This window comes from Xyrauchen texanus, chromosome 9 (genome assembly GCF_025860055.1).
Source record: "Xyrauchen texanus isolate HMW12.3.18 chromosome 9, RBS_HiC_50CHRs, whole genome shotgun sequence".
NCBI classification, from domain to species: domain Eukaryota; kingdom Metazoa; phylum Chordata; class Actinopteri; order Cypriniformes; family Catostomidae; genus Xyrauchen; species Xyrauchen texanus.
Window position 1 is genome coordinate 38,895,248 of NC_068284.1, and position 25,112 is coordinate 38,920,359.

General features: G+C 37.1%; 1 protein-coding gene across 1 annotated transcript in view; it reads right to left on the reverse strand.

The window, feature by feature from the left end:
* The window catches only part of LOC127649769 (potassium voltage-gated channel subfamily KQT member 3-like), a 65,127-nt gene extending 42,281 nt beyond the window's left edge, over positions 1-22,846 (reverse strand). Inside the window, exon 1 of the mRNA XM_052135000.1 lies at positions 22,542-22,846. Within this exon, the coding sequence (XP_051990960.1) occupies positions 22,542-22,846 (305 nt within the window). The remainder of the gene's footprint in view (positions 1-22,541) is intronic.
* Positions 22,847-25,112: the final 2,266 nt, after the last annotated feature.

A 25,112-nucleotide genomic window follows, 5' to 3' on the forward strand; every position in this document is an offset into this window, starting at 1 on the left:
TAATGGGAGCATCAATATATGAGGTGAGTCATAATAGGGCTAATCAACCTTTACTAATAAAACACAGAGAGAGAGAGAGAGAGAGAGAGAGACCTACTGCCAATGTAAGATACTACAGAACCCAGTGATGAAAATTCTATAGTACTTGAAAGTATAAAAGTGGAGACACAGAGAGCGAGAGTGGTAGCCCCATTAAAGGTTATTAGTGAGGTGGATGTTAAAAGCACAGTATTTCTCTGCTGATTTCAGGGAACAGCAGATTACAGCTCTCACTGGAGACCAAAAGCTGATCACAAATCAGTAAGCATGTACATAAAGATGTGTGAGTGTGTTTGCGTAGACTAACAGGACTAGCAGATTTGGTGACATTAGACATTGTGCTCCATTCCCTTTCATTCATATGCATCTGAACACAGGAGACTAGAAATGCAAGATCATGCAAAGCAATTTCCCTACATACCAAAGATGAAGTTGGTGAAATCTGTTCTCCAGATCCTGATAGCCAGAGGATGTTTGGCCAATACAGTATATAAATATCACAGATTGACCTCTTGGCTCAATAAAAATAATCTACAGTTGAAATCATAAGTTTACATACACATTAGCCAAATACATTTGCACTCAGTTTTTCACAATTCCTGACATTTAGTCGTCAAGTCAACCTTAATTTATAGAGCACATTTAAAAACAACAGAAGTTGACTCAAAGTACTTTACAGATCAAACAAACAAAATGACAGAGTGATATAAACACAGATTAAAAAAGAGTGATATAAAACATAATAAAATAAATAAAAACATTTAAATACAACATCGTATATTTATCCATTTCAAACTATCTTAATGATCTATTCCAGTGTTTCCAAAACTGGGGTACACGTACCCCTGTGGGTATATGAGGTGACAATGGGGGTACGCGAATGACATTCTGAGATTTAGCGTTCTTTCAATTTCATCACAGTCTAAAATAACATTCAAACCCAATTCATGCATTTCTAACTGGCAAAAATTATTTTGTGTGCCCTCTAGTGTAGAAACATGGTTGTGTCATAAAGGTCAGAAAAATATGCGATGAAATAACCCGAGATTTTGCGGTTAAAAAATGCATTTACTCATGCGTCGTGCGTCACACAAGTATATTTTTTCATCAGCCCAGCCCAGTGCTAAGTGACGTAGCTTAGTGATAGCAAGTAAAATAATTAACTGTTTTACCAGACTCGCACATGTCAGTCGTACACGATTTTAGTTTAGTATTTTTTTTCCCGCAGTTTAAAACGGAATTTGTATTTAAGGTTAGATGCATAGAGAGTTTTGATTCTGATGGTATAAGTTCAAAAGCTTTGATGACAGGTGTCTGACATTCAGCAGCACCAAATAATTTTCCATATTCACACACAGCAATTTTGGAGGAGTGGTGGTGGTGTAAGGAGTGGTGGTGGTGTAGTGGGCTAAAGCGCATAACTGTTAATCAGAAGTCGATGGTTTGATCCCATGGCCACCACCATTGTGTCCTTGAGCAAGGCACTTAACTCCAGGTTGCTCTGGGGGGATTGTCCCTGTAATAAGTGCGCTGTAAGTCACTTTGAATAAAAGCGTCTGCCGAATGCATAAATGTAATTTTCAATCACATTTGCTCGCATGCTACAGAGCTGTTTTTACATTGTTGCATGATGTTTTTTCAGCAAATGACCTCAACCTTGCTAACAGTGTCAAATGTGACATAAAAAGCACCTTGAGCTGACCACGCAATTGCACCGATTCTTACCCTCAATGCTCGAATTCGGCCGATAATGCCGTACCTGCAATGATGCGCAATTCCAGGCACAGAACCGAACACTATTCTTGCACACTGTGACGCGATGAGGGGGGAGTTTTCAAGTTATGCAGTTACATCATATCTAGCATTCCAATCTCAATCATTAAGCCATTTATTCAGTATGTGTATGATTAATATAACATGTACAAAACATGTAAAAATATAACATGTTTAATTTAAGGTTAAAGTTGTTTTACAAAGATAATTGTGTTAAACAGACATATTTTCAAATTACCTTGTGTGAATTTTATCTATGCTTTAGAGAGGGGGTACGCAAAAGGATGTTGAATGTTTGAAGGGGTACGCCACTGTAAAACGTTTGTGAACCACTGATCTATTCAAAAGCTACAGAATAAAAATTTGTTTTTAAAGAAGATTTAAAAATGGCTAATGATGAAGCTCATCTCACATAGAAAGGGAGACTATTCCATAGATTAGGACCTATCACAGAAAAGGCACTGTCACCATTAGATCTATAGCAGCAATGAGGAAACCTCAATTTAATCATAGAATACATTCCCTGTCTTAGGTCAGTTAGTATCACTACTTTATTTTAAGAATGTCAGAATAATAGTAGAGAGAATTATATATTTCAGCTTTTATTTCTTTAATCACATTCCCAGTGGGTCTGAAGTTTACATACACTTTGTTAGTATTTGGTAGCATTGCCTTTAAATTGTTTAACTTGGGTCAAATATTTGGGTAGCCTTCCACAAGCTTCTCACAATAAGTTGCAAGAATTGTATATATATTTTATATATTATAGTTCTGGAACTATAACTATAGGAAACTATAGTTTACTAATATGAAATCTGTTGAGTGGTTAAAAAATTTGTTTTAATGACTTCAACCTAAGTGTATGAAAACTTCTGACTTCAACTGTATATTTCAAAGCAGCATGGTTTGCAAACCTGCAGGAGCAGACTGTATATTTTAATATTTTAAATATTCTATTGCTTGTTATTTGTATTTATTTATTATAAACAGAAGCCCAATAGTGTGAAACCAATCCCTTTATTGTGAGGTCTGGAGTAATTTTGCATGCTCAAAACCTAGTGGGACCACAGCTTTAGTCAGTAGGAAAAGGGATACTGATATATAATGATGCATGGTATTTGGAGCTATTTAGAGACTTGTACAGTAAATGTGTCTTACTGTATGTTTTCATCATGTTTTCAAGGCCCAACACTTTTTGACCAATGGATTTCAATGACTTTTCCAGTTATTTGTGATACTGGCAATGGATAAGTATTTTTATAAATAATTTTCATAGAGATTTAGCAATTTCTAGAAGGTTAGAGAATAAAAATGACTGAACAACTTTTGAGTTTAGCACATCAAGAAACATATAATAATTCCCATGACATTCCAGGATCCTGTACATTTCCATGACATTTTTATGCCTGGAAATCACAATTTCTATCTTACTTTATATTTCCAGCTTTACCATGCATGTGGAAATTCTGTGCTTATCTATGACTCAGATATGTACATACACATTTACTTGCACTTTAGAAGTCATCCAAGTCTTAGCCATACACACACACAGTACACTTGCGCACACAAATCTTTCTGTGTAGGCTAAATCTATTTGTTCACTTTTAGCTGTGCTCTAATTTGGGACAGTTGCTGAGCAACAGAGACTCTGGAACAAATCCCTGTGTCATGCATAAGAAATAACACACACACGGCAATATAATACACATATGAATGCACGCTCACTCAAACACACTCTAACATTCATTCTCCTTCTTATTATTTGTTTGCTGTTAGTTGGGGTGTAAATATGCAGAAAGCATGTGTACAAGTTCATCGGCAGACAGTTGAGCAGCCCATTGACAAGGATATGTTACCGTGGTAACATGTCAAATGACTTTGTGCTTAAGGAGGCAGTGAAACAGCCAAACCAGACAGGAAGAGGGAGAGAGAAGGAGAGGGAGGAGGGTTGGGATATGTACAAAAATAACAAATGGCCAAAGATGGGTTTGAAAAGTAGGTTTTTAAAAGAAGAGGAAAACTATTTCTGATTCACCCAGAAAATCAGGATAAATACAGCAGAGTTTGGACCCCTAATGATGCATTCCAGAGCTTTGCAGACTCTCAAATATTTAGATTTAAAAATTATTTCAAAAGAGCCCCATATTTCCTAAACATTAAGATAGAAAATGGAAAAGTTAATTTCTGAAGGTATAGGCACTCCAAGTTTGGAAAACAAAACAAACACACAAAACATTTTTTTACACCATTGGCATATAATTCAACAAAGGGTGCTGAAATCAACAGATTTTAATATTAGTAATAAAAATAATGACACTGCCTCCCTTCTATGTTTATTTTATAACTTGTAGTTTTACTCCAAATCCTAAGTGAAAATTGTAATTTTGACCACCCACTACAAATAATGGATTACTCAGTTAATATTGATCCATGGCATTTAATATTTAGTTTTTATGTGTATCTTCCTTCAGAAAAAGTATTTAAAAATATATATATATATTAAAAACAAATCGGTTGATTTGACATGGGAAAACCCTCAAATTAAAATGTACATTTTTTTGTTGTTGTAAAAACTACTTGCCCAACTACATGACGATTCACCCCCAACTGAGACCCTGTGTATACCTGGTATAAGAGTAATTTTGGGTGAATGATCATAAGTGTACAAGCAAGACACATCACCATTACACCTGGTTGTCAGAGTCTCTGATTTCATGAGGACATACATCAGTCATTTTGTCTGTGTATTACTGAATGAAAATAAAGCACAATAAAAGTACAAGAAGAGAAAGCGCTAAAAAATGGCACACAGTTTCACATAATTATTTGCAAAAGTGACGTTTAGACCAGAATTCTGAGTTATTTTAGTGCAGTTCCTTTAACTGAGCTTCTAATGTGCATGCTTCTCATATCTGTGTCCCTGCATGTTGATATTAGACACATCGAAGAATTTTGTTAAGTTCTTGTATATGTACCTGCACATGCTACTTCCCTTTAAATCCGCACGTAACCAGCAACGTTTAAACTCTTGTTTTATCTTGCGTTTTTGCACTTGTTTGCAAATAAATTAAAAACAGCAAGATGTGGATGGTTTTATTTTCTAATTATATTTTGTCTTATGGTTCCCAAATCCCAATACATTGCTATCCTCTTGCAGTGTTAATTTTTTCAGGTTTTTGTTTTAGTCATAGTTTTAGTCTTTTAACAAAAAATGTCCTTTATATTTAGTCAATATTTTGTCATGTCATTCATTAATTTTAGTCAGTTTTACTCTGACAAAAATAATATATTTTAGTTGATGATGATGTGCAAAATAAAAAATAAAAATGGTGGTGGCGTAGTGGCTAAAGCACAGGGCTGTTAATCAGAAGGTCACAGATTCTAACCCAGCCACCACCATTGTGTCCTTGAGTAAGGCACTTAACTCCAGGTTGTTCCAGGGGGATTGTCCCTGTAATAAGTGCACTGTAAGTTGCTTTGGATAAAAGCATCTGCCAAATGCATAAATGTAAATGTAGTGTGTTTACTTAACAAAGCTCAAGTGGAGAATTCTCCAACATACTGGATTAATAGATTAGATGAATCCATATATAATATGTTCTATATACAGATTCTGTAGATGTTTCTTCTTTTATATCTTGCACTGTTGATATCTTTTGTTTTCTCTGCAGTATCATTTTTATCTCGTCATATTTTCATCAACAGTATGCTTTAAAGGAGACCTATTATGCCCCTTTTTACAAGATGTAATATAAGTCTCAGGTGTAAAGGCTGAAATATGTGCCACCAGAAACTGAATTTGAACCATTATATTTGAATTTGAATGGCTAAACTTGAATAATTGCATTGAAAAACTGAATTTGAATCACATCATTTGAAATTGTATTGTTTAATTAAAATTGAATTTATTCAAAAACTGAATCTGAATTGTATCATTTGAAATTGAATTTATTCGTTTGGAACTGAAGTCCAATAAAATTTGATCCTCACTGAAAATTAAACTCTCTATATATCTTCACATTCACTTCTCACAATTCAGATTCAGTTCTCAAATTCAATTTCAAGTTACTGAGACAGACATCCGGGTAGTTGGAGGATGACGGAAGAGCAATCGAGCGCAGATCGATAGATAGCGTTCATTGGCGCACAGGACTCCTCTTGGGCCAATCAGCACCAATGTTTTGGAGCACAGTACGTTACCGCCATGAAACTATGGAATTACAATTGTGTCAATAATAATGAATGTAACTTTATAAAACTGAACGTAACTTTTTCAGAAACTATGAAAAATATTCCATTACAAAAGAAGAAAAACACAATTCAAATGAAAAAAAAAATGAACTCAGTCGCATACGAATTTAACAGGCTCTTCAAATATGCTTCATTTTTTGTTAATGTTTTTCAAAGATTCATTTTCGCAAATCGTGGATTCTGAATACATTGCCACAGATTTAAGCTTACGCTTCGCAGTTTTTAGTTTGCTGTTTTGAGACAAACCTCTCGTGGGGGTGGGCTTAACAGTGATCTACTCTGATTGGATAGTGAGCTTTTGATGGACAGGTGCTCTCTGACCCGGATGTACAGGCGTCACTCAGTGGCGCGATATTAGAAAGCTCTCGCGGTGATTTGTAGTTATGCAATACGTCGTGCTTTGTTGTATTACTTACTAACAATATGTAAATAATATTTGACCTATAATTATATAATTTAATATTATATGAGACCTTCGATCGTCTAATAATCGTCTTCGATCAGTCTGTAAAGATGAGCTTTCAGGAGAGACATGGAAGCATCATCTTCCTCTTATTTATTTAAAAAAATATATATATATATATGTTTTTTAATGCAAAGAACAGGAACATACAAAAGAAAGCATACGTACATCACATAATATCAACCAAAACAATAAAGAAGACAAAAATAAATAGAAAAATAATAATGTATATAACAAATAAAAGAAGAGGTAGGGCATTACATCACACAAAAATGTTCACATGAAGAGATCAAATGCAGTGCAGATTCTAACAGTCCTTATGGCTTTCTTATAAGTAGATACTGAAATCAAATTTAGATAATTTTCTATTTCTTTTAAGAAGACAGAGAAGATAGGTTTACAGTTTAAAAATTTGCATTTGTGAATATAGAATTTGCTTAAGAAAATAATTAAATTAATAACAAAACAGACATTTTCGTTTGTGGGGTCTGAATCAAAATACCCAAATATAATGTTTCTCATATGTATTGAGAAGCCTGGCAAAATCTTACACTTGATAAAAACATCAATTTCATTCCAGAGCTTCTGAGTGTAATGACACGACCAAAATAAATGAACCACTGTTTCATCAGAATTCACACAAAAAGAGCATGTTAGCTCAATGTCAGATTTAAATCTTTGTATAAATTTCTTAACAGGATAGAACCTGTGTATCAACTTAAAGGAAATTTCTTTCACTTTATTTGTGAGAATGAATTTCTGCTGTAAAGACCAGATTTTTTCCAATTAAGGTTACCAAACAAATTATTCCAAAAGGAAATAACAGGTGGAACAGAAATCAAATCCTTAAGAAATAAAGATCTTATAGTTTTTAGCTTTCGACTCTGAAAAACAGATTTGACCAACAGAAGTATCACAAGGTTTAGGAAAGGATGCAGTAGATACTGGTGTGAAGTAATTACGGTTTTTAAAATGCATACATAAACCAGAGGGAATAGCACCCATTACTGTAGCAAATTCTTTTGGGGTTACTGGTATTTGGTATTCAGAAAGAAATTCTGAATATCTGAATAAAAGACCTTGCTTATTAAACAAATGCTCCACTCCTCCTCCTCTTGTCCTTCAAGGCAGCTTGAAGTAAGTTCAGTGTTACTGAAGTAACCAATAACATCGATACAATTTTCTAATTTTACAGAAAACACTCTAAATTTCAACACAGTGGTGGAATATTGCATATATTTTATTATATTTATTCACAATGTTTTGATAAACACATATAAAATATCATAATTTTATATATTTTTTAATAATTTTTTTATTGTCATTCACAAGTTTGCAATGCACTGATGTCATGTCATGATGTTATGTAGTTTGATTGTTTGCTCTTTTGCACAGTTATTATATTCAAGGACGTGTCAATGTAGACAGTGCAGATATCAAACTGGTCTTCATTCTACAGCAAGGCAGAAATCTTGGTGCAGATGCTGCATCTGTACATAACAACCTTGAAATTCTTAACCAGTCGCTCGGGAATACCAGCACAAGGCAGGGTCAGCAGCAGTCCGTTCAGCAGTCGGGGTAGAGTCAAACAGTGGACCAAGATATGGCCAGGTTTCAGTTTTGCAGTCATGACAATGACAAAACAGCAACATTTTATTTAGCATGCATTTACAATACAACAATAAATTTGCAAAATAAAGCCAGAACTGTTGCACACTGTAACGTTACATGAATAAAATTTTTATCGATGTTATTGTTACTTCAGTAACACGAACTTACTTCAAGCTGCCTTGAAGGACAAGAGGAGGAAGATGATGCCGCTCCATGTCTCTCCTGAGAGCTCATCTTTACAGACTGATCGAAGACGATTATTAGACGATCGAAGGTCTCATATAATATTAAATTATATAATTATAGGTCAAATATTATTTACATATTGTTAGTAAGTAATACAACAAAGCACGACGTATTGCATAACTACAAATCACCGCGAGAGCTTTCTAATATCGCGCCACTGAGTGGCGTCTGTACATCCGGGTCATAGAGCACCTGTCCATCAAAAGCTCACTATCCAATCAGAGTAGATCACTGTTAAGCCCACCCCCACGAGAGGTTTGTCTCAAAACAGCAAGCGAAAAACTGCGAAGCGTAAGCGAAATCTGTGGCAATGTATTCAGAATCCAAGATTTGCAAAGCGAATCTTTGAAAAACATTAACAAAAAATGAAGCATATTTGAAGAGCCTGTTAAATTCGATGCGACTGAGTTCATTTTTTTTTCATTTGAATTGTGTTTTTCTTCTTTTGTAATGGAATATTTTTCATAGTTTCTGAAAAAGTTACGTTCAGTTTTATAAAGTTACATTCATTATTATTGACACAATCGTAATTCCATAGTTTCATGGCGGATAGCGTACTGTGCTCCAAAACATTGGTGCTGATTGGCCCAAGAGGAGTCCTGTGCGCCAATGAGCGCTATCTATCGATCTGCGCTCGATTGCTCTTCCTTCATCCTCCAACTACCCGGATGTCTGTCTCAGTAACTTGAAATTGAATTTGAGAACTGAATCTGAATTGTGAGAAGTGAATGTGAAGATATATAGAGAGTTTAATTTTCAGTGAGGATCAAATTTTATTGGACTTCAGTTCCAAACGAATAAATTCAATTTCAAATGATACAATTCAGATTCAGTTTTTGAATAAATTCAATTTTAATTAAACAATACAATTTCAAATGATGTGATTCAAATTCAGTTTTTCAATGCAATTATTCAAGTTTAGCCATTCAAATTCAAATATAAATGGTTCAAATTCAGTTTCTGGTGGCACATATTTCAGCCCATACAGGTGTCCCCAGAATGTGTCTGTGAAGTTTCTGCTCAAAATACCCCACAGATCATTTAATTATACCATGTTATAAATGCCTCTTTTGGGTGGAATCAAAAACACGCTGATTTTGTGTGTGTCTCTTTAAATGCAAATGAGCTGCTGCTCCCCGCCCTCATTCTGGAAAAGGGCTGTGCACTGATCTATATATATATATATATATATATATATATATATATATATATATATATATATATATATATATATATATATATTCGCTGTTCGCTGTCCTTTTCTGCATATTATGGCGGCATTTTGTGGTCCGTTCTACATAACACAACGGCTCATTTTAAATTATTGCGGCCCATTCGGCCTGTTTCACAGCCGACCCAATGGCCCGCTCGGTTCTCCCGATGGCCAGTCCACCCCTGATCGGCCCCAAATTGCGTTGGTCCATCGGGAAAATGCCCTATATGCCAGAATACCAGTCCACCTTGTCCACTACGTCTTCAGTGGCTCTGATGACGGGAGTACATGAATACTCTTGTGTTCAGTTTTACAGCCAACAACAGAAATGTATGATGCTTATGAAGCTGAGACATTATTCTTCTCACTGTATCTGCTCCAGCATGGAAAAAAATGGCGGACTGTGTGTAGAACACTCAGAGGAAAAGGGTGGAGTCTGTCACCAGTCGTGGGCGAGGCCTTTCATTTTGATACACTGTTTTTGATTCATAGAAATATAAGAAAGAGTAGGGGTTGGACTTTTAACATTGTAGGGTGGTTGTTTACACACACTGCCAACTCACATTTATTGTACAAACACCAGGTAAAAGTGAATTTTGCATAATAGGTCCCCTTTAATAAAATCATTGAATTATCATCAAGATGCGCCTTTTTTATCTCGTCTTAGTTATTGTATACAAAATTTAAAAAATCCTTTGTCAGCAAACTTTTTCATCCGTGATTTCATTGACAATGTTAACATTGTCCTCTTGTGCTCTCTCTGTATTTCATTAGCTTTGACTCATTGTCAGTCCTGATATCTGAGACTTCTCTTCACAGACCAGTCGCCAAATTAAAACATCCAAGGAGACGAGCTTGAGTTGTGTAGTTTACACTAGGTTTTACATTACAGATCCAGCAGACTCTCTTAGTACCATTTTAACTTAACATTTTTCACTTCAGCAGAATTTCCTATGCTTTCCTATGTTTGCTTTTCATACTGCTACACAGAGCAGACAGGGATTTTCATTGTGAGGAATCGGTCCTTGTTGCTTGCCCAGTAATTTTGGGCATTCTCTTTACCCATATAGGCCTGACTCAGGCATATATGTGGGTATCAATGGCAGGGGCTGTGCTCATGGTCTCATTAAACTCACAGATCAATCAGTGCTAGATCATTTTATGCTTCACTTCAAATGCTTCTAAACGAGTTCTGCACTTCAGAAGGTCATGTTCCTCTTCCTTCTGAACAGAGAAACACCTTGTTGAAAGTTCATAGTTGATATTCTTGTTTCTATCAGGTCATAGTAATTCAAATATAGGGATAATCTGTCTTGGCCCCTTTCAAGATGGGTCCAATCAAATGTTACTGGACACACCCATCAATCTATCACTAGGCACAAAGACATCTGAAATTTCTCAAAGGTTTTTTTTTATATGCAATTTCCTCTGCAGATGATTTAGAGGGATAGTTCATCCAAAAAGGGAAATTCTGTCATCATTTACACACCCTCATGTTGTTCCAACCCCATATACTTTCTTTTTCTCATTGTGCAATGAAAGTGAATGGTGACTGTGGCTTTCAATTTGCCTTACATCTCCTTTTCTGTTCCACCCAAGAAAGAAAGTTATACAGGTTTGGAACAACATGAGGGAGAGTAAATAATGTCTGAATTATAATTTTTGGGTGAATTATACCATTAACATTGATTTCTCCTAATCTGGATCTTTCAAGATCTTTGTTCTCTTAAAGCTGAAAGACGGATTCAAACTTGAGTTACCATATAAGCCTGGGGTCAACTGGGTCAGCACCTTTTTTTAATTTAGAGTATCAAGCACATGAAGCAAAAACGGAAACAATATTTTTGTTGACACATATTTAAACACACACAGAGGGATTTCCCACTCTGACAGCACACTGTTTCCATTCTCACTCAGTAATACAACATCCTGCAGAGATAAAATGATCTGTGAAATACAGAACCACAGAGAGCACACAGATAAGCATAAAATAAGTTATTTGTATGGTTGCTAGCATGTGGGAGCTATTATAAATAATAGCTTGAAATGATCAAGCTATTCTAAGTATCCTGTGGCACAGCTCAATTTACTCTAATATAAAAAGGTTCACACTGAATTATCATTGTGCATGCACTTATTACCTTAATTGAGAGAATGTTTGACCTTTTAAAAGTGTATTAGTCAGTGCAGGATTATTTAAATGAACTAGTGAATTCAAAGAATTTATTAAAAGTGGTGAAACACTTGAAAAATATATATTTTTTAAATTTCTTAGATTTATTTATTTTTGTTATTATAGCTACTTTAACATTTTATGGAAATTTGAATAAATATAAAGACTTATTTTTAAGGGGATTCTTTAATCAGGACATATTTAGTCCTGGAGGCTTGTTATATTAATATTAATGCTGGGATAAATGCTTCCTTTAAGCACACGTTTGTTTTCATTATAGCATTATGACAGGATCAATGGAGGGAATGGATAAGGTGATGTTACCTCAATTAGGAATAGGAGTGGATAGTCTGTTTGCTTTTTAAAGCTTTGAATCAACATTACTCAACGGTGGTACTGAAAAGACACAGAGCTTTCTTTTACAGTTTTGAATCACCTTTTTACCTCCACTAATATATTTAAATGGATTTGTGGTGTCCCGTGAAGCAAATATTCCATGTTGTATCTCAATTAATATAAGGTCATAAAAGCTGCATGCATAACAATTCAAAGAAAATTCTGTTTTGATAGTATTAGATGGAGCATGTCACAAAATAAGACATGTAAACTTATTTTATGTCAAACACCTATATATATTACAAGGACACTCCCCCACATTAACCTGGGGTTAATGGCCTTGCACAAGGGCAAAGTTGTGATAGATGATGCCAGTAGCTTCAAGTTGATGAATAACAGCTTCTAGGTTTTAAACCATCAAGCTTTAGACTGCTAGCACAGATCTTTAACCACTACAGTGCTTCCTCTATCCCATTCGAAAATGCCGCTGCGTGAGTCATATTTAACCTCCATAAATTCTCACATTATGCCTTGCTCAGCTCTCTATATTAGTATGCTATACCTACCAGTATCAAATTCCACTTGTAGTTTATGGCCAAGAGTGTAGCCAATGGATTTGGCTTGTGTTTCCCACAAGGTAGAATCAACATCTACAACCCAGTGCAGATGCAGATGCAGAAGTGCCTGGTGTAATCATCACTAATGCTTCTCATTTGTTTATAGTTTTCACACTTTTTGACCAATGTATTTCCATGACTTCTCCATGAAATCCATGTCTTTAAAAAATAATTATTTAATTTCATAACAATTCACAGATGAATCATTCAGACAAGATTCTAAGAAGAGATCCAACTCAAAATATCAATTCACTCACTTATTGGACATCACTAGGTTTGGGAACTGAGAAACGATTCTTATTTGGAACTGGTTCTATTTTTTTTTTTTTTAAATACCAGAACTGCATTGGTTCTGTTAATGGTTCTTAAAAGTGCATTTTTCCACCAATGTGGATGGAACTCCATACTTAAATACTCTAACAGTGTAGTACTTCAGTGGCAGTGCTGCCCCCTACTGAATCTTTAACGCAAAACACAGCGCTACTAGTGTAAATCGACTCCTGATCAAATGATGCTGATGAGCCAGTTCTTTTGAATCTACAGCATGCAACATACAGCACTACATCTTTAGACTGATTACTGAATGAATTACTCTAATCAGCCGGTTCTTTTGAATGTACAACATAAAATATACAGCGCTACAAGTTTAGTCCGATTCCCGGACAAAGAACAAACTGTTATGAGTAGGGCTGGATATTGATACAGATTTCTGATTCACAAGCTCTCGATTCGATTCCAATTTCTTTTCAACTTCGATTTATATGGGCATATTTACATGTAATCGTTTTGCAGATGCTTTTATCCAAAGCAACGTACAAAAACGGAATAATACAACACAAGTGATTCAGTAGTATGAAAAGTGCTGCTTTACAAAGTTTCAATTTCATCAGAAAAATACTATCCAAGACAGATGAGAGTGAAAAAAGTATACATATATATATATATATATATATATATATATATATATATATATATATATATATATATATACACACTACCGGTCAAAAGTTTTGAAACACTTGCCTGAAATGTTTCTATTGATCTTAAAAATATTTGGATCTGAGGGCTTATGCATAAATGTTTGAAATTAGTTTTGTAGACAATAATATATTTGTCCCACCATATTAATTTATTTTATTATAAAACCAAATTTTAATAAAAAAAAAAAAGTTTTTGAAATTGATGACTTGTAATAATGACAATAAGTGCCCAACATAGATGGAACTCCAATACTGTTTAAAAAGCATCCCAAGGTGATACCTCAAGAAGTTGGTTGAGAAAATGCTCATGGGGGAAAAAAATTATTATATTTTAGTTATATACGGGGCGGTAGTATGAAAAGTTGCTCAGGTGGTAGAGCGGGTTGTCCACTAACAGCAGGGTTGGTGGTTTGATTCCCGGCCCGCACAACTCCACATGCCAAAGTGTCCTTGGGCAAGACACTGAACCCCAAGTTGCTCCCAATGGTAAGCTAGCACCTTTGGAGCTCTGTCGTCATTGGTGTGTGAATGTGTGTGTTAATGGGTGAATGAGACACAGTGTAAAGTGCTTTGAATACTGCTAAGGTTAAAAAGGTGCTATATAAGTGCAGACCATTTATAATGTCCCTTTTGCTTACATATGAATTAAATTATATCCAGCACCTTCTAACTAGGAACATAAAGAAAATATTACTTTTTCCAATAATATTTTATTCGTTTTTTATTATTTTGGTCACATTTTGGCTTTTTAAAAATGATCAAATCCATGTATTAATCAATAAACATGATATTATATTGCATTTATCATTTTTTTGTTACATATTTATTGTTTAATAACATAATTTGTACTATTACAGGTATTTACATTGATTTGTTGAACACATGTTAAAAACCGGTACTGTCTCTTTAAGAAATTTAACAAGAGACTCGAATGGCTTATCTCATATGTTTTATGTGTGATTAGAATGAAACCTTTGTTTCTGCTAGTTTTTGATCAACAACTGACAGTAGAGAACAGAAAAGGGTGTTAAAAGAGAGATTATTCAATGACAAATGGTTCACATGGATCTCGTCTTTGGAAACACATTACACAGAACAACATTTACACTCAACATGCAGTGAAAGGATCTCACTGCTGAACACTCCACCACTATACACTACACAATTACTGGTGAGTGAAATGTAAACATTTAACAGCCAGTTGCCAATAAACATTTTAGTGGCACAGCACGAAATTTGGTTGCTAATGCAAGTGATTTTCTCTCATTGTAGTAAAGGGTTGCACCTAGTGTAAAAGATCAATCTTGGGATTCCGATGCATCGAAAATGTATATTTTTAACCAGCCCTACTTATAATCTGTTTGTTTTAAATCTACAGCGAGACAAGCGTATTGCGGTTCCCAAATAAAAGACTCTTATGAGCCGGTTCTTTACAATCTATAATACAAAACACACAGAACAAACAGGGTGACATAAATTAGGCAGTGCAATATGTGAGAATATGTTAGCATAGTTTTTGTTTGTTTAGAATTTATATTTAAAACATAGTCACAATAGGATTATAGGACCTATTATTGGATTGCATTTATGCCTCTACAAAATGTTTGAAAAGTAATTACAATTTGTGTAAACATCCCTTTTGCAAGAATTGTAGTAAACATATATCTGATTAGTCATATCTGGTTTGTTGAAATCTGAATCATAATGAGATAACAGACTGCTGTATATGAATAATAATTCGGAAACATTCAAAGGAACAATTTTATTGCATCTGCAAACAGCAAAAACCTCAGGGAAACCACATAGTAAGCATAAACAGAAATAATTTAATTGTGTTTTAATTTGGCAATGCCTAGCATATTCTATTATCTGTATTATGTCCAAGGTAAAATAACAGTTTGGTTTCATATAATCATCATTGCCCTGGACTATTTAGTTTTCTTCTCATGGCCAGTTCAATAAAGTAAGTGACTCATCCCAAAACTAATGTCACTGTCTTAATATCTATCTACAGAGATGAGATCATACATCAGCCATGTGCTTCCAAGATGTCAAAATTTGCCATCAAGGAACGAGCATGTGTGTTATGGGAAAGTGTGATGTTCTTTCCTGAGATATAGATCAAAGATTTCCTGCATTCTGAGAAATGCCTAATAATTCCCTGCTGTGTATCATGGTGGTCACCAATTGATATACATGGCAAAGTGAGAAAACTATGCAGAGAATTCAGACACTGACTGTGGCAAGAAGTAGGGCTACAGGCAGCTGTCCTGTGTGCATTTATGTTTATATTTGTGTCTTTTTTTTGTTTAATTAAATATTACTTTGAAGTTTTGTCCGGTTCTCGCCTCCTCCTTTCCCTTTTTACCCTGTTACGTTGGTGCCGAAAACCGAGAAGGAGGAGGGATGCGGCGTAGTAGAGTCCTCACCACTATGATACACCCCAAAAGAGCAGCTGCGGCCATCCGCTAGGGGATGGAGGAGCCCGGAGGAATGACCTCCGACCACGAGGGGAGGAGGGACTCCTTATCGACCTCCTGGAGGAGACCCCTGCCAGCCGCTAAAACGCAGCAGGGTCAAAGAGAAGACCGCCGACCGCAAGCGGGAAAGGGGCTCACTGCGACAGAGGAGACCCTAACATCCACCAAAATGCGGCAGGGCTTTCCGTCCGCCAGTGGCCAGAGGACTGCCTCCAATCCACCAGGGGAGGAATGGCTGTCATCCACTAGAGCAGTACTTCTCAAAGTCCGGACTCCGGTCCGGATCCGGACCCAGAGGGAATTCAATCCGGATCGGCCTGCTTTTCGTATTTCAAGAGCACTAATTGTGTGTAATGGATTAAAAGTGTGGATTTCTACTTTGATAAACGCATGTTAAAATCATTTGTAAAATCACATGTCTTTTGTGAGATGGTCCGAAATTAAAACGAAGGCGAGATATTTAAAGTTTTCCTCCGTGATTTAGTTGCCATGACATCCAGTGAGCGTTGATTTTTGACGTAATCGGGCGCGACGCGACACTTCAAATTCACCGCAGTAAGCGTTTGAATGGGTGTGGAGGATGGCATCGTCCAAGAAAAGAAAAGTTGACGGAGAAAACAGAATTTTTAAAGATGATTGGACCGAGAGGTATGCGTTCATTTTGCCCCAATCCAGCACGAAGCCATTCTGTTTAATTTGTAATGAGACCGTTGGAGTTGTGAAGAGTGGAAATGTCAAACGACATTACTGAAACAAAACACAAACATTTTGAACAGCAATATCCACAAAATACAGAGGTAAGGACAGCAAAACTACGACAGCTAAAGTCATCATATGAATCAACAAATAAGTTGCTTGTGAGAGCTGTGACACAGCAAGAGAGAGCTACAGAAGCATCTTTCCGAGTGGCCTGGGTACTTGGCAAAAACAAGAAGCCGTTCTCTGATGCAGAGATAGTTAAGGAGTGTTTAGTGGAGATAGCAGATGCTTTGTTTGAGGGAAAGGAGAGACAGGAGATGTCAGATAAATTAAAGAAAATCCCACTGTCCAATGACACTTCAACCAGGAGGACAGAGATACTTGCCCATGACTTAATTAATCAGTTAACTGATGATATCAAAGATGCACCCTGCCTTTCACTTGCGTGTGGATGAGTCAACAGACTGCACAGACCAAGCCCAGCTATGTGTGTTTGTCAGATACTTCAGCAAGGCAAAGGGGACATTCTGTGAAGACTTACTGGGCCTTACTCCACTCTGTCACACTAGAGGAGAGGACATCTATGAAGCTATCATGCAGATGCTTAATGAACGGGGAATTGATGTCAAGAATATTGTGTCCATCACTACTGATGGTGCTCCAGCCATGATAGGGAAGGAGAAGGGAGCTGTTCAACGTCTGAAAGAGGAGCACTCCGACTTGCTGACATACCACTATATTATACACCAGTCCGTGCTGTGTGCTAGCCTTGGAAAAGAATATTCAGACGTCATGGAAACTATTATGAAGCTTGTGGACTACCTGAGAGCATCCTCTGCCCTTCAGCACCGTCTTCTGCGGGCATTCCTGACTGAGGTGAGAATTATTTTGACTTTTTCTACTGTGTTTTTGTGTGTGTGGGTCAATAGGGGATTATTAAGTGATGATCACACACATACACACACACACACACACACACAGTTTGGTTTCCATGTTTTATGGGGACTTTCCATAGACATAATGGTTTTTATAGTGTACAAACTTTATATTCTATCCCCTAAACCTAACCCTACCAGAAAACTTTCTGCATTTTTACATTTTCAAAAAACATAATTTAGTATGATTTATAAGCTGTTTTCCACATGGGGACCGACAAAATGTCCCCACAAGGTCAAAAATTTCGGGTTTTACTATCCTTATGGGGACATTTGGTCCCCACAAAGTGATAAATACACGCTCACACACACACACACACACACACACACATTGCTTCAGAGCCAAAGCATTTAAATCTTTAACACTTTTTATCAATGGGAAACTAAGGCATAATTAATGCAGGAAATGCTGAATATGTCCCCACTGATTGATATTAAGTCAACCCTTATTTCACAAATGTTTTGTTATTTATATAATAATTTTTAATTGTGAATAAAATGTAGGAGATAATGTAATTATATGCATTTGGAAGTATTAAAGGTTGTCATCAAAATCTACATACAACAAACTTACAGAATTTACAAAGGTGTTTGTGTTCACAAAGCTCATGTATTTTTCTTGTATTATTGATTAAAAAAATGTATTATTTTTCTTTTTTTCTTTTATCAGGTAAATGCTGCTTATGACGACTTACTCCTCCATAACAATGTTAGGTGGCTGAGTAAGGGAAGAGTCTTGGAAAGGTTTTGGGCCATCAGGAAAGATTTGGAGATGTTTTTGTCCCAGCAGAAGAATGTCAAAGCCAGGCATTACTTGGATTTTTTGAGGGATGATGACAGCATGGAGCTTGTGGCCTTTTTATTGGACATAACATCTCATCTAAATGAACTGAATCTGAAGCTCCAGGGCCAAGGCAACACAGTGTGTGATCTGATGGCAGCCGTGCAGCTCCTTTGAAAGGCGGCTGGAGATCTTTAAGGGTGACATCACAGGGCCACATATCCACTTTCCAACTCTTCTCCAGCAGACTAATGGCAATCACCATCGTCACCATCTTTCCTTTTGGAGAAGCTAGCTGAAAATTTCAGGATGCGCTTTGAGGGGTTCAATGTAGGCAGACAAGTGCTGCTCTGCATTCCATCTCCATTCCTGGTCAAGAATGTTGAGGAGTTTTCAAAAGAAACCAAGAGCATCTTCCCATGGGCAAGCATGGCATCTCTGCAGACTGAACTCATTGACTTACAGGAAAATGTGACTTTGCAGGAAGTGTACTGTGACACTGTTACATTTTGGACTAAAATGGTCACAGCTGAAAATTTCCCCAATCTGCAGAAAGTAGCCATCTGTGTTCTTACCATGTTTGGGTCGACCTATCGGTGTGAGTCTGCATTCTCAGCAATGAATGCTGTAAAGAACTCATACCGCAGCAGCTTGACTAATGAACATTTAGGCCAGTGTCTCCGTCTGGCAACCACACCTTTTGTGCCACGGTTTCGGCAGCTGATGGGAGACAGACAGTGCCATTTCTCACATTAGACTGTTCAGTATTTTGCACCATGTTACTTTGGGCCTACCTCTTGTTGTGTTTTGTTAAGAATTTTTTGGGAAATTTTTCAAAAACACCTTATTTTTTAAATGAAATGAATGTTGATTTTTTTTATGCATGTTTATTAAAAATAAGTTTTGTAATAACCAATAGTTCCGGACCTTTGACATTGATGAAAATCAGATTTGGACCTTTGAATGTAGACTTTGAGAACCCCTGCACTAGAGCATGTACGAGTGATCGAGGACTTGGTTACGGCGTATCAGAGAACCGGAGAGTAAGTTTTTTTTCTCTCTCTCTCCTCTCTCTCTCCTCTCACTCTCCCGCTGTCGCTCTGTGTTGGCCTTTCCCTCTCTTTTTTTGTTATTTTTCCCTCCCCATAACTCTCTCTCAGGTCCGAGAAAGCGGGGAAGAGGCAACCCCTCCCCCCCAAAAAGGAGGGGGCTCCCGGCCTGAAGCAAAGGAGGGAGGAGTGTGGCAAGGAAGAGGGTGGGGCCAGGCCGTGATGATGCACGCCCGGCCCCTAATCAGGCTAATCAAGCCCACTCCTTTCCCTTTTACCCTGTTACACCGACTTTCTTTTATTTTTTGCGCAAGTATCATAGGGACATATGAATTTCAATATACAGTAGGGACAAAGGTCTTGTTCTATTTATAAACTATAAAATTGTTTTTACAAATTTAATGAACACATATATACAGTAGATGTACGTATCTGCTAATTTCTAGCCTAAATCTGCAACCTACTTGTGCTTGATGTTTTCAACTGGCATATAGATAGGTGTCACAAAGGGAATATATAGTCCAGATGCAGTCCGTCACTATGGGAACATCTGTGGCAATTAGGTAGAGGAAGTCACCAATAGTTGGCTCACCCATCCTGCAACACAGCTAATTAAGCCTCTAGAGTTTCATGGCCAAAGCCTGAGATTTCATTGTTTATCTTAAAAATACTGTAAATATACAATATTTTATCATTTACAAATATAAAATCTAAATATTTTCTAAAAAAAATTATTTTGGTTGTAGTTCACTTCATTTAAAAAAAATGTAAATACTGATTTCATTCTATTTACTGTTTAAAATGTATTTAATTTTTTATTTATATTTCTCTTAATCTTTCAGTATTTTCTTTATTATTACTACTACTGAATATGTTCTTATATTGCTTCACAGAGACTATCCCTGCAATTCTGGAACAAACAAATTATCTATTACAACAACAGAAAAAACAGAAGGTTGCTGGTTCGATCCCCATTGCCGACACCGTTGTGTCCTTTAGCAAGGCACTTAACTTCAGGTTGCTCCAGGGGGAATGTCCCTGTAATAAGTGTACTGTTCTGTAAGTCGATTTGGATAAAAGCATCTGCCAAATGCATAAATGTACTGTAAATGTAGAAAACAAGAAAAAAGGGAGGCCCCACCCTGGTTTAACAACTTAAATTGTATCCTTTTGTCTAGATACACTGACTTAATGCCACAACACTGGTAAGCACATAAAGGGTTTTTAAATCAATTATTCACATTAATATGTTGCGGACTAACCTCACATAAGACAAATGGGCTGGTTAAAAGCTCTGCCACAGTCTGCAAAACCACACATATACACACACACACACAAACACACACACACACACACACACACACACACACATACACACACACACACACATATTGGGTAAAAGCTGTGCTGTGTTGCAAATATGAACCACATTCTGTATTAGGCAATAAGAGCAGTGGACAGAAAATGGGCCATGAATAATGTGTGTTTATGTGTAGGTATGCTTCAATAGTTTAGTTCAGTTCTTTTGGCTTCGAAGGAAGTTGCCCATTGGTGCTTTAATGGCAAATAAAGAGCAATTTCCAGTTAACCAACATGAACATGCATCCTTAGCTCTCTAGCACAAGGGTCATGTATGGGTTGACCAGTCGAATAAGCAGTTATAGTTGATGAATAATGTGTGTCCAAGGACACATTTTGAAATATACTTCAAATTGACATGGACTTGCAAAAAAAAGTGCATGTCTTAGATCTTGTAACTGGTAGCCATTTATTTTAAGCTTTCACCATCTTTATACACATTCTAATCTTCACTAGTTCATTTAAAACGGTCATGCGGTCGAATAAATACATTTTAAAAGTAAAAAATATTTTCTAAATATACACACAGCACTTTATTAGGAACTCCTGTACACCTACTTATTCATGTTATTATCTAATCAGCCAATCGTGTGGCAGCAATGCAATGCATACAATCATGCAGATACAGGTCAGGAGCTTCAGTTAATGTTTACAACAACCATCAGGATGGGGAAAAAAAAAATTTCTCTGGACAGAAATGCCTTGTTGATGAGAGAGGTCAACAAAGAATGACCAAACTGGTTTGAGATGACAGAAATGCTACGGTAACTCAGATAACTGATCTTTATAATTGTAGTGAGCAGAATAGCATTCTAGAGAATAGAGCTCAGAATGCTTGTCGAACCTTGACGCGGATGGGCTACAACAGCAGAAGACCACGTCGGGCACTTTATTAGGACCATAGTGTTCCTAATAAAGTGCTCTGTGTGTGTATGTTACAGTTTTGTAACACTGGACACTACAGAACATATTTCATGCCAATTATCCATTTCGCTCCACAAATACTTATTCAAGGACCACGGACAGTTCCACAACACTTTCTCCAGACTTGTAAAAGTAGCTGGAGGTCATGCTCTGTCTCAGCACCATGGAGAGCTCCGGCACAAACGGGGCACACATTAATAGACACTTCACATTAAAAGTGCTCACAGAAAAAGCAGACTAATAACTAACCACATTCTGAGCAGTGAGTCTTTAAAGAACAACTGTCTGTTATAACCAGAGCTGTTATCCACATAACCACACCACTGTACGAGTAGTTCCACCCAACATTCAGTAAAAACATAAATGTCCTTTAATTTTTAGGGTCTATTTATTGGTTATAATTCAGTTTGGAGAGGATTTCTAGCCACTGTTGTCTGTGGTATCTTACTAAGGATTTATAAGGCACTATTCTCTGCAAAGCTGCTGTGGAACACCGTTATAAGAGCTAAGCAAATAAATTGAACTCAATTATTATTAATAATTAATATGTAACTGGTATGTTCCCTCAGTGAGTGGGCGCTTTCGAGTGTCAAATGTATCGGGTCCACTTACACAAACGCGTGGTAAAGCAGCGCCCATCCTCGTGGTCTCTCGAGCGCGTCGTAGATGAGGTTCTGGATGCGTCGCTTCCTGATGTTATTCCTCTTCACGGGTCGCGTGTAGCCCAGGGGCGTCTTGGCGAGTAGACCGATGTTCTGCGAACCCCGTTTGAAGTCCGACTCCCTAACTGAGCCGACGAGCAGCAGCGCGCCGTCCCGCTCCTGCCCCGAACACTGCTCCAGCTCTCCGGCCAGCGCGCTCTTCCGCTCGCGCGAGTCCTCGGCGCCGTTAGCGGCATTTCTGGATCTGATCCCCATGTTCACTGCTCTTAAGCCTCGGCGCCGCGCGTGTGCAAGTCCGGGATGGGGCGCATGCCATGATCTGGACGGGAAAGCGCGAGCTCCTCAGTGGCCGTGGGTCATTTAAGGATCTCGTTCGATGAGGGAGGCGCGAGGCGTATGGTCTGTGGATAAAAACCCCACACAAACACACAAGTCTGTCAAATGTACGCGCTCTTTACACAAACGATGCAGTACTGAGCCAGTGAAAAATGTGCTGAGTTATATGTCGATGGGCTCGTGCACAACTATCGATCAGCAGCGATGACAAAGAGCATCTGGTGTTTCAGCGACAGCGCCGTGCAACAATTGATTCGCATCGGCTCGCCTCTAAAACAATATCTGAGCATCAATATGACTATGTAAGCTACACACACATACACAAACACAGTCTTACCGTATTCTCCGCGTGACTGCATTATTGCTGAATCGGCTTTCTCTTGCGCTGTCGTTGCTTATAGACAGCTAGACGTTGGCGTGAGGAGGGAGGAGGCTCGTTCGCGCGCCCCACAGACGGGCTTCTTCAGACAGCGCTTGTGGGCACGTGACACACGACTAACATAGCATCTCTGTGCTTCGTCAACGCAATTTTGTGCGTGCCATCGCATCCGATAACAACGAAGAGGAAATATTTTCGCGTGAATCACATACAGTAGCAGCAGCAGGTTTGGAAAATTTTTAGAAGAACATCTCAGCTCTGTATGTCCATAAAATGCATGTGAATAGTGATCAGACATTTGAAGAGCCAAAAAGAAGATAAAGTTAGTATAAAAGTAATCCATACAACTCAATGTCTTCTCAAGCAATCCAGTTGGTTTTGGGTGAGAACATACCAAAACATAACACTTTTTTACTATACATCTTGCAGTCTCTCTGTATGATCATGATTTCAAGCTCGATTACATTTTCCTAGTGCAGAGCGCTAGATGGCGCTATGGAAAGTGTTATCGAGCTGAAAATTATGATCGCAAAGGAGACTGCTGTCAAGATGTACAGTGAAAAAGCAGAAACATGTTGGTCTGTTCTCACCCAAAACCAACTGGATCACTTCAAGAGACATTGATTAAACCAATGAAATCTCATGGATTACTTTTATGCTGACTTTATCAGCTTTTTGGAGCTTCAAAGGCCTGATCACCATACACTTGCATTGTAAGGACCAACAGAGTTTATATATTCTTCTAAAAAAACGTAGTTTGTGTTTTGCAGAAGAAAGTCATACACATCTTAGATGGCATGAGGGTGAGAAAATGATGAGAGAATTTACATTTTTGGGTGAACTATCCCTTTAGCATGTTCTGGAAAAGGCAGTTTGAAGAACTAATAATCTAAATCGTAACAGTCTGCCACAAATGGCACAGAAGCAACACCTTTTTGAGTGTGAGGAGTCTATTGACAGTGATATCAGTCTGCATTTACTGACAAAATGCACCCATTTACCTTCACATTACATCCTCACATCCACACTACCTCAACTGCTTAGGTAAAAACTGATGCCATTGGCAGAGGCAAGTGTGAGGATCAAGTTCTTGCAGGCCAAAACCTACTGTAATAATAACACATGTGCATTCTGTGTTTTAAGAAGTACATATTTATCTTTATTTATTTGGTATATTTGGCCATTTTGTTGCAGCATCTGATAAAAAAAAGTTTTGTTTCTTTTTCGACATACATGCAGATATCGATTACAATAAATATATTACTAACACACAATGTTGATGTGTGGTCAAATCACTCACTTGCATTCCCATATCTCAGACATGCTTTGAAAACTAATACAGTATTTGCTGTAAAAGCTTGAATTGAAGCTTGTCTTCAATAAATATGCTGAAATATTTATAAGAGATGATAATCTCAAATTCATTACCAGCAATGTTTATTTTGGAAAGGCATGCTTTTCTTGCAATATGTTATTATATCTTTAGTTTTACCTTCATTCATTAAAAAAAAAAAAAAAAGACGCCTTACACTAACCACAGAAATCCTTAAGAATGGGTCCATGCTCAGTTTCACCCCTTTTTTTTCAAAAGACAACACATAACTGTGTCATCAGCATCTAAATATTAGACATCTATCAGTACAGAGAATAACTACAGAAGCAGCAGCGAAAGTAGTTATTGTCACGCACATCACCCGATATGACGTACAAGAATGATGTATGTCATCCTGTAGCTTTCAGCCAATCAGAGAGCTATTCTGAAAACAGGAACTTTAAACATAATAAGGGCAAAATAAAACATCAAAT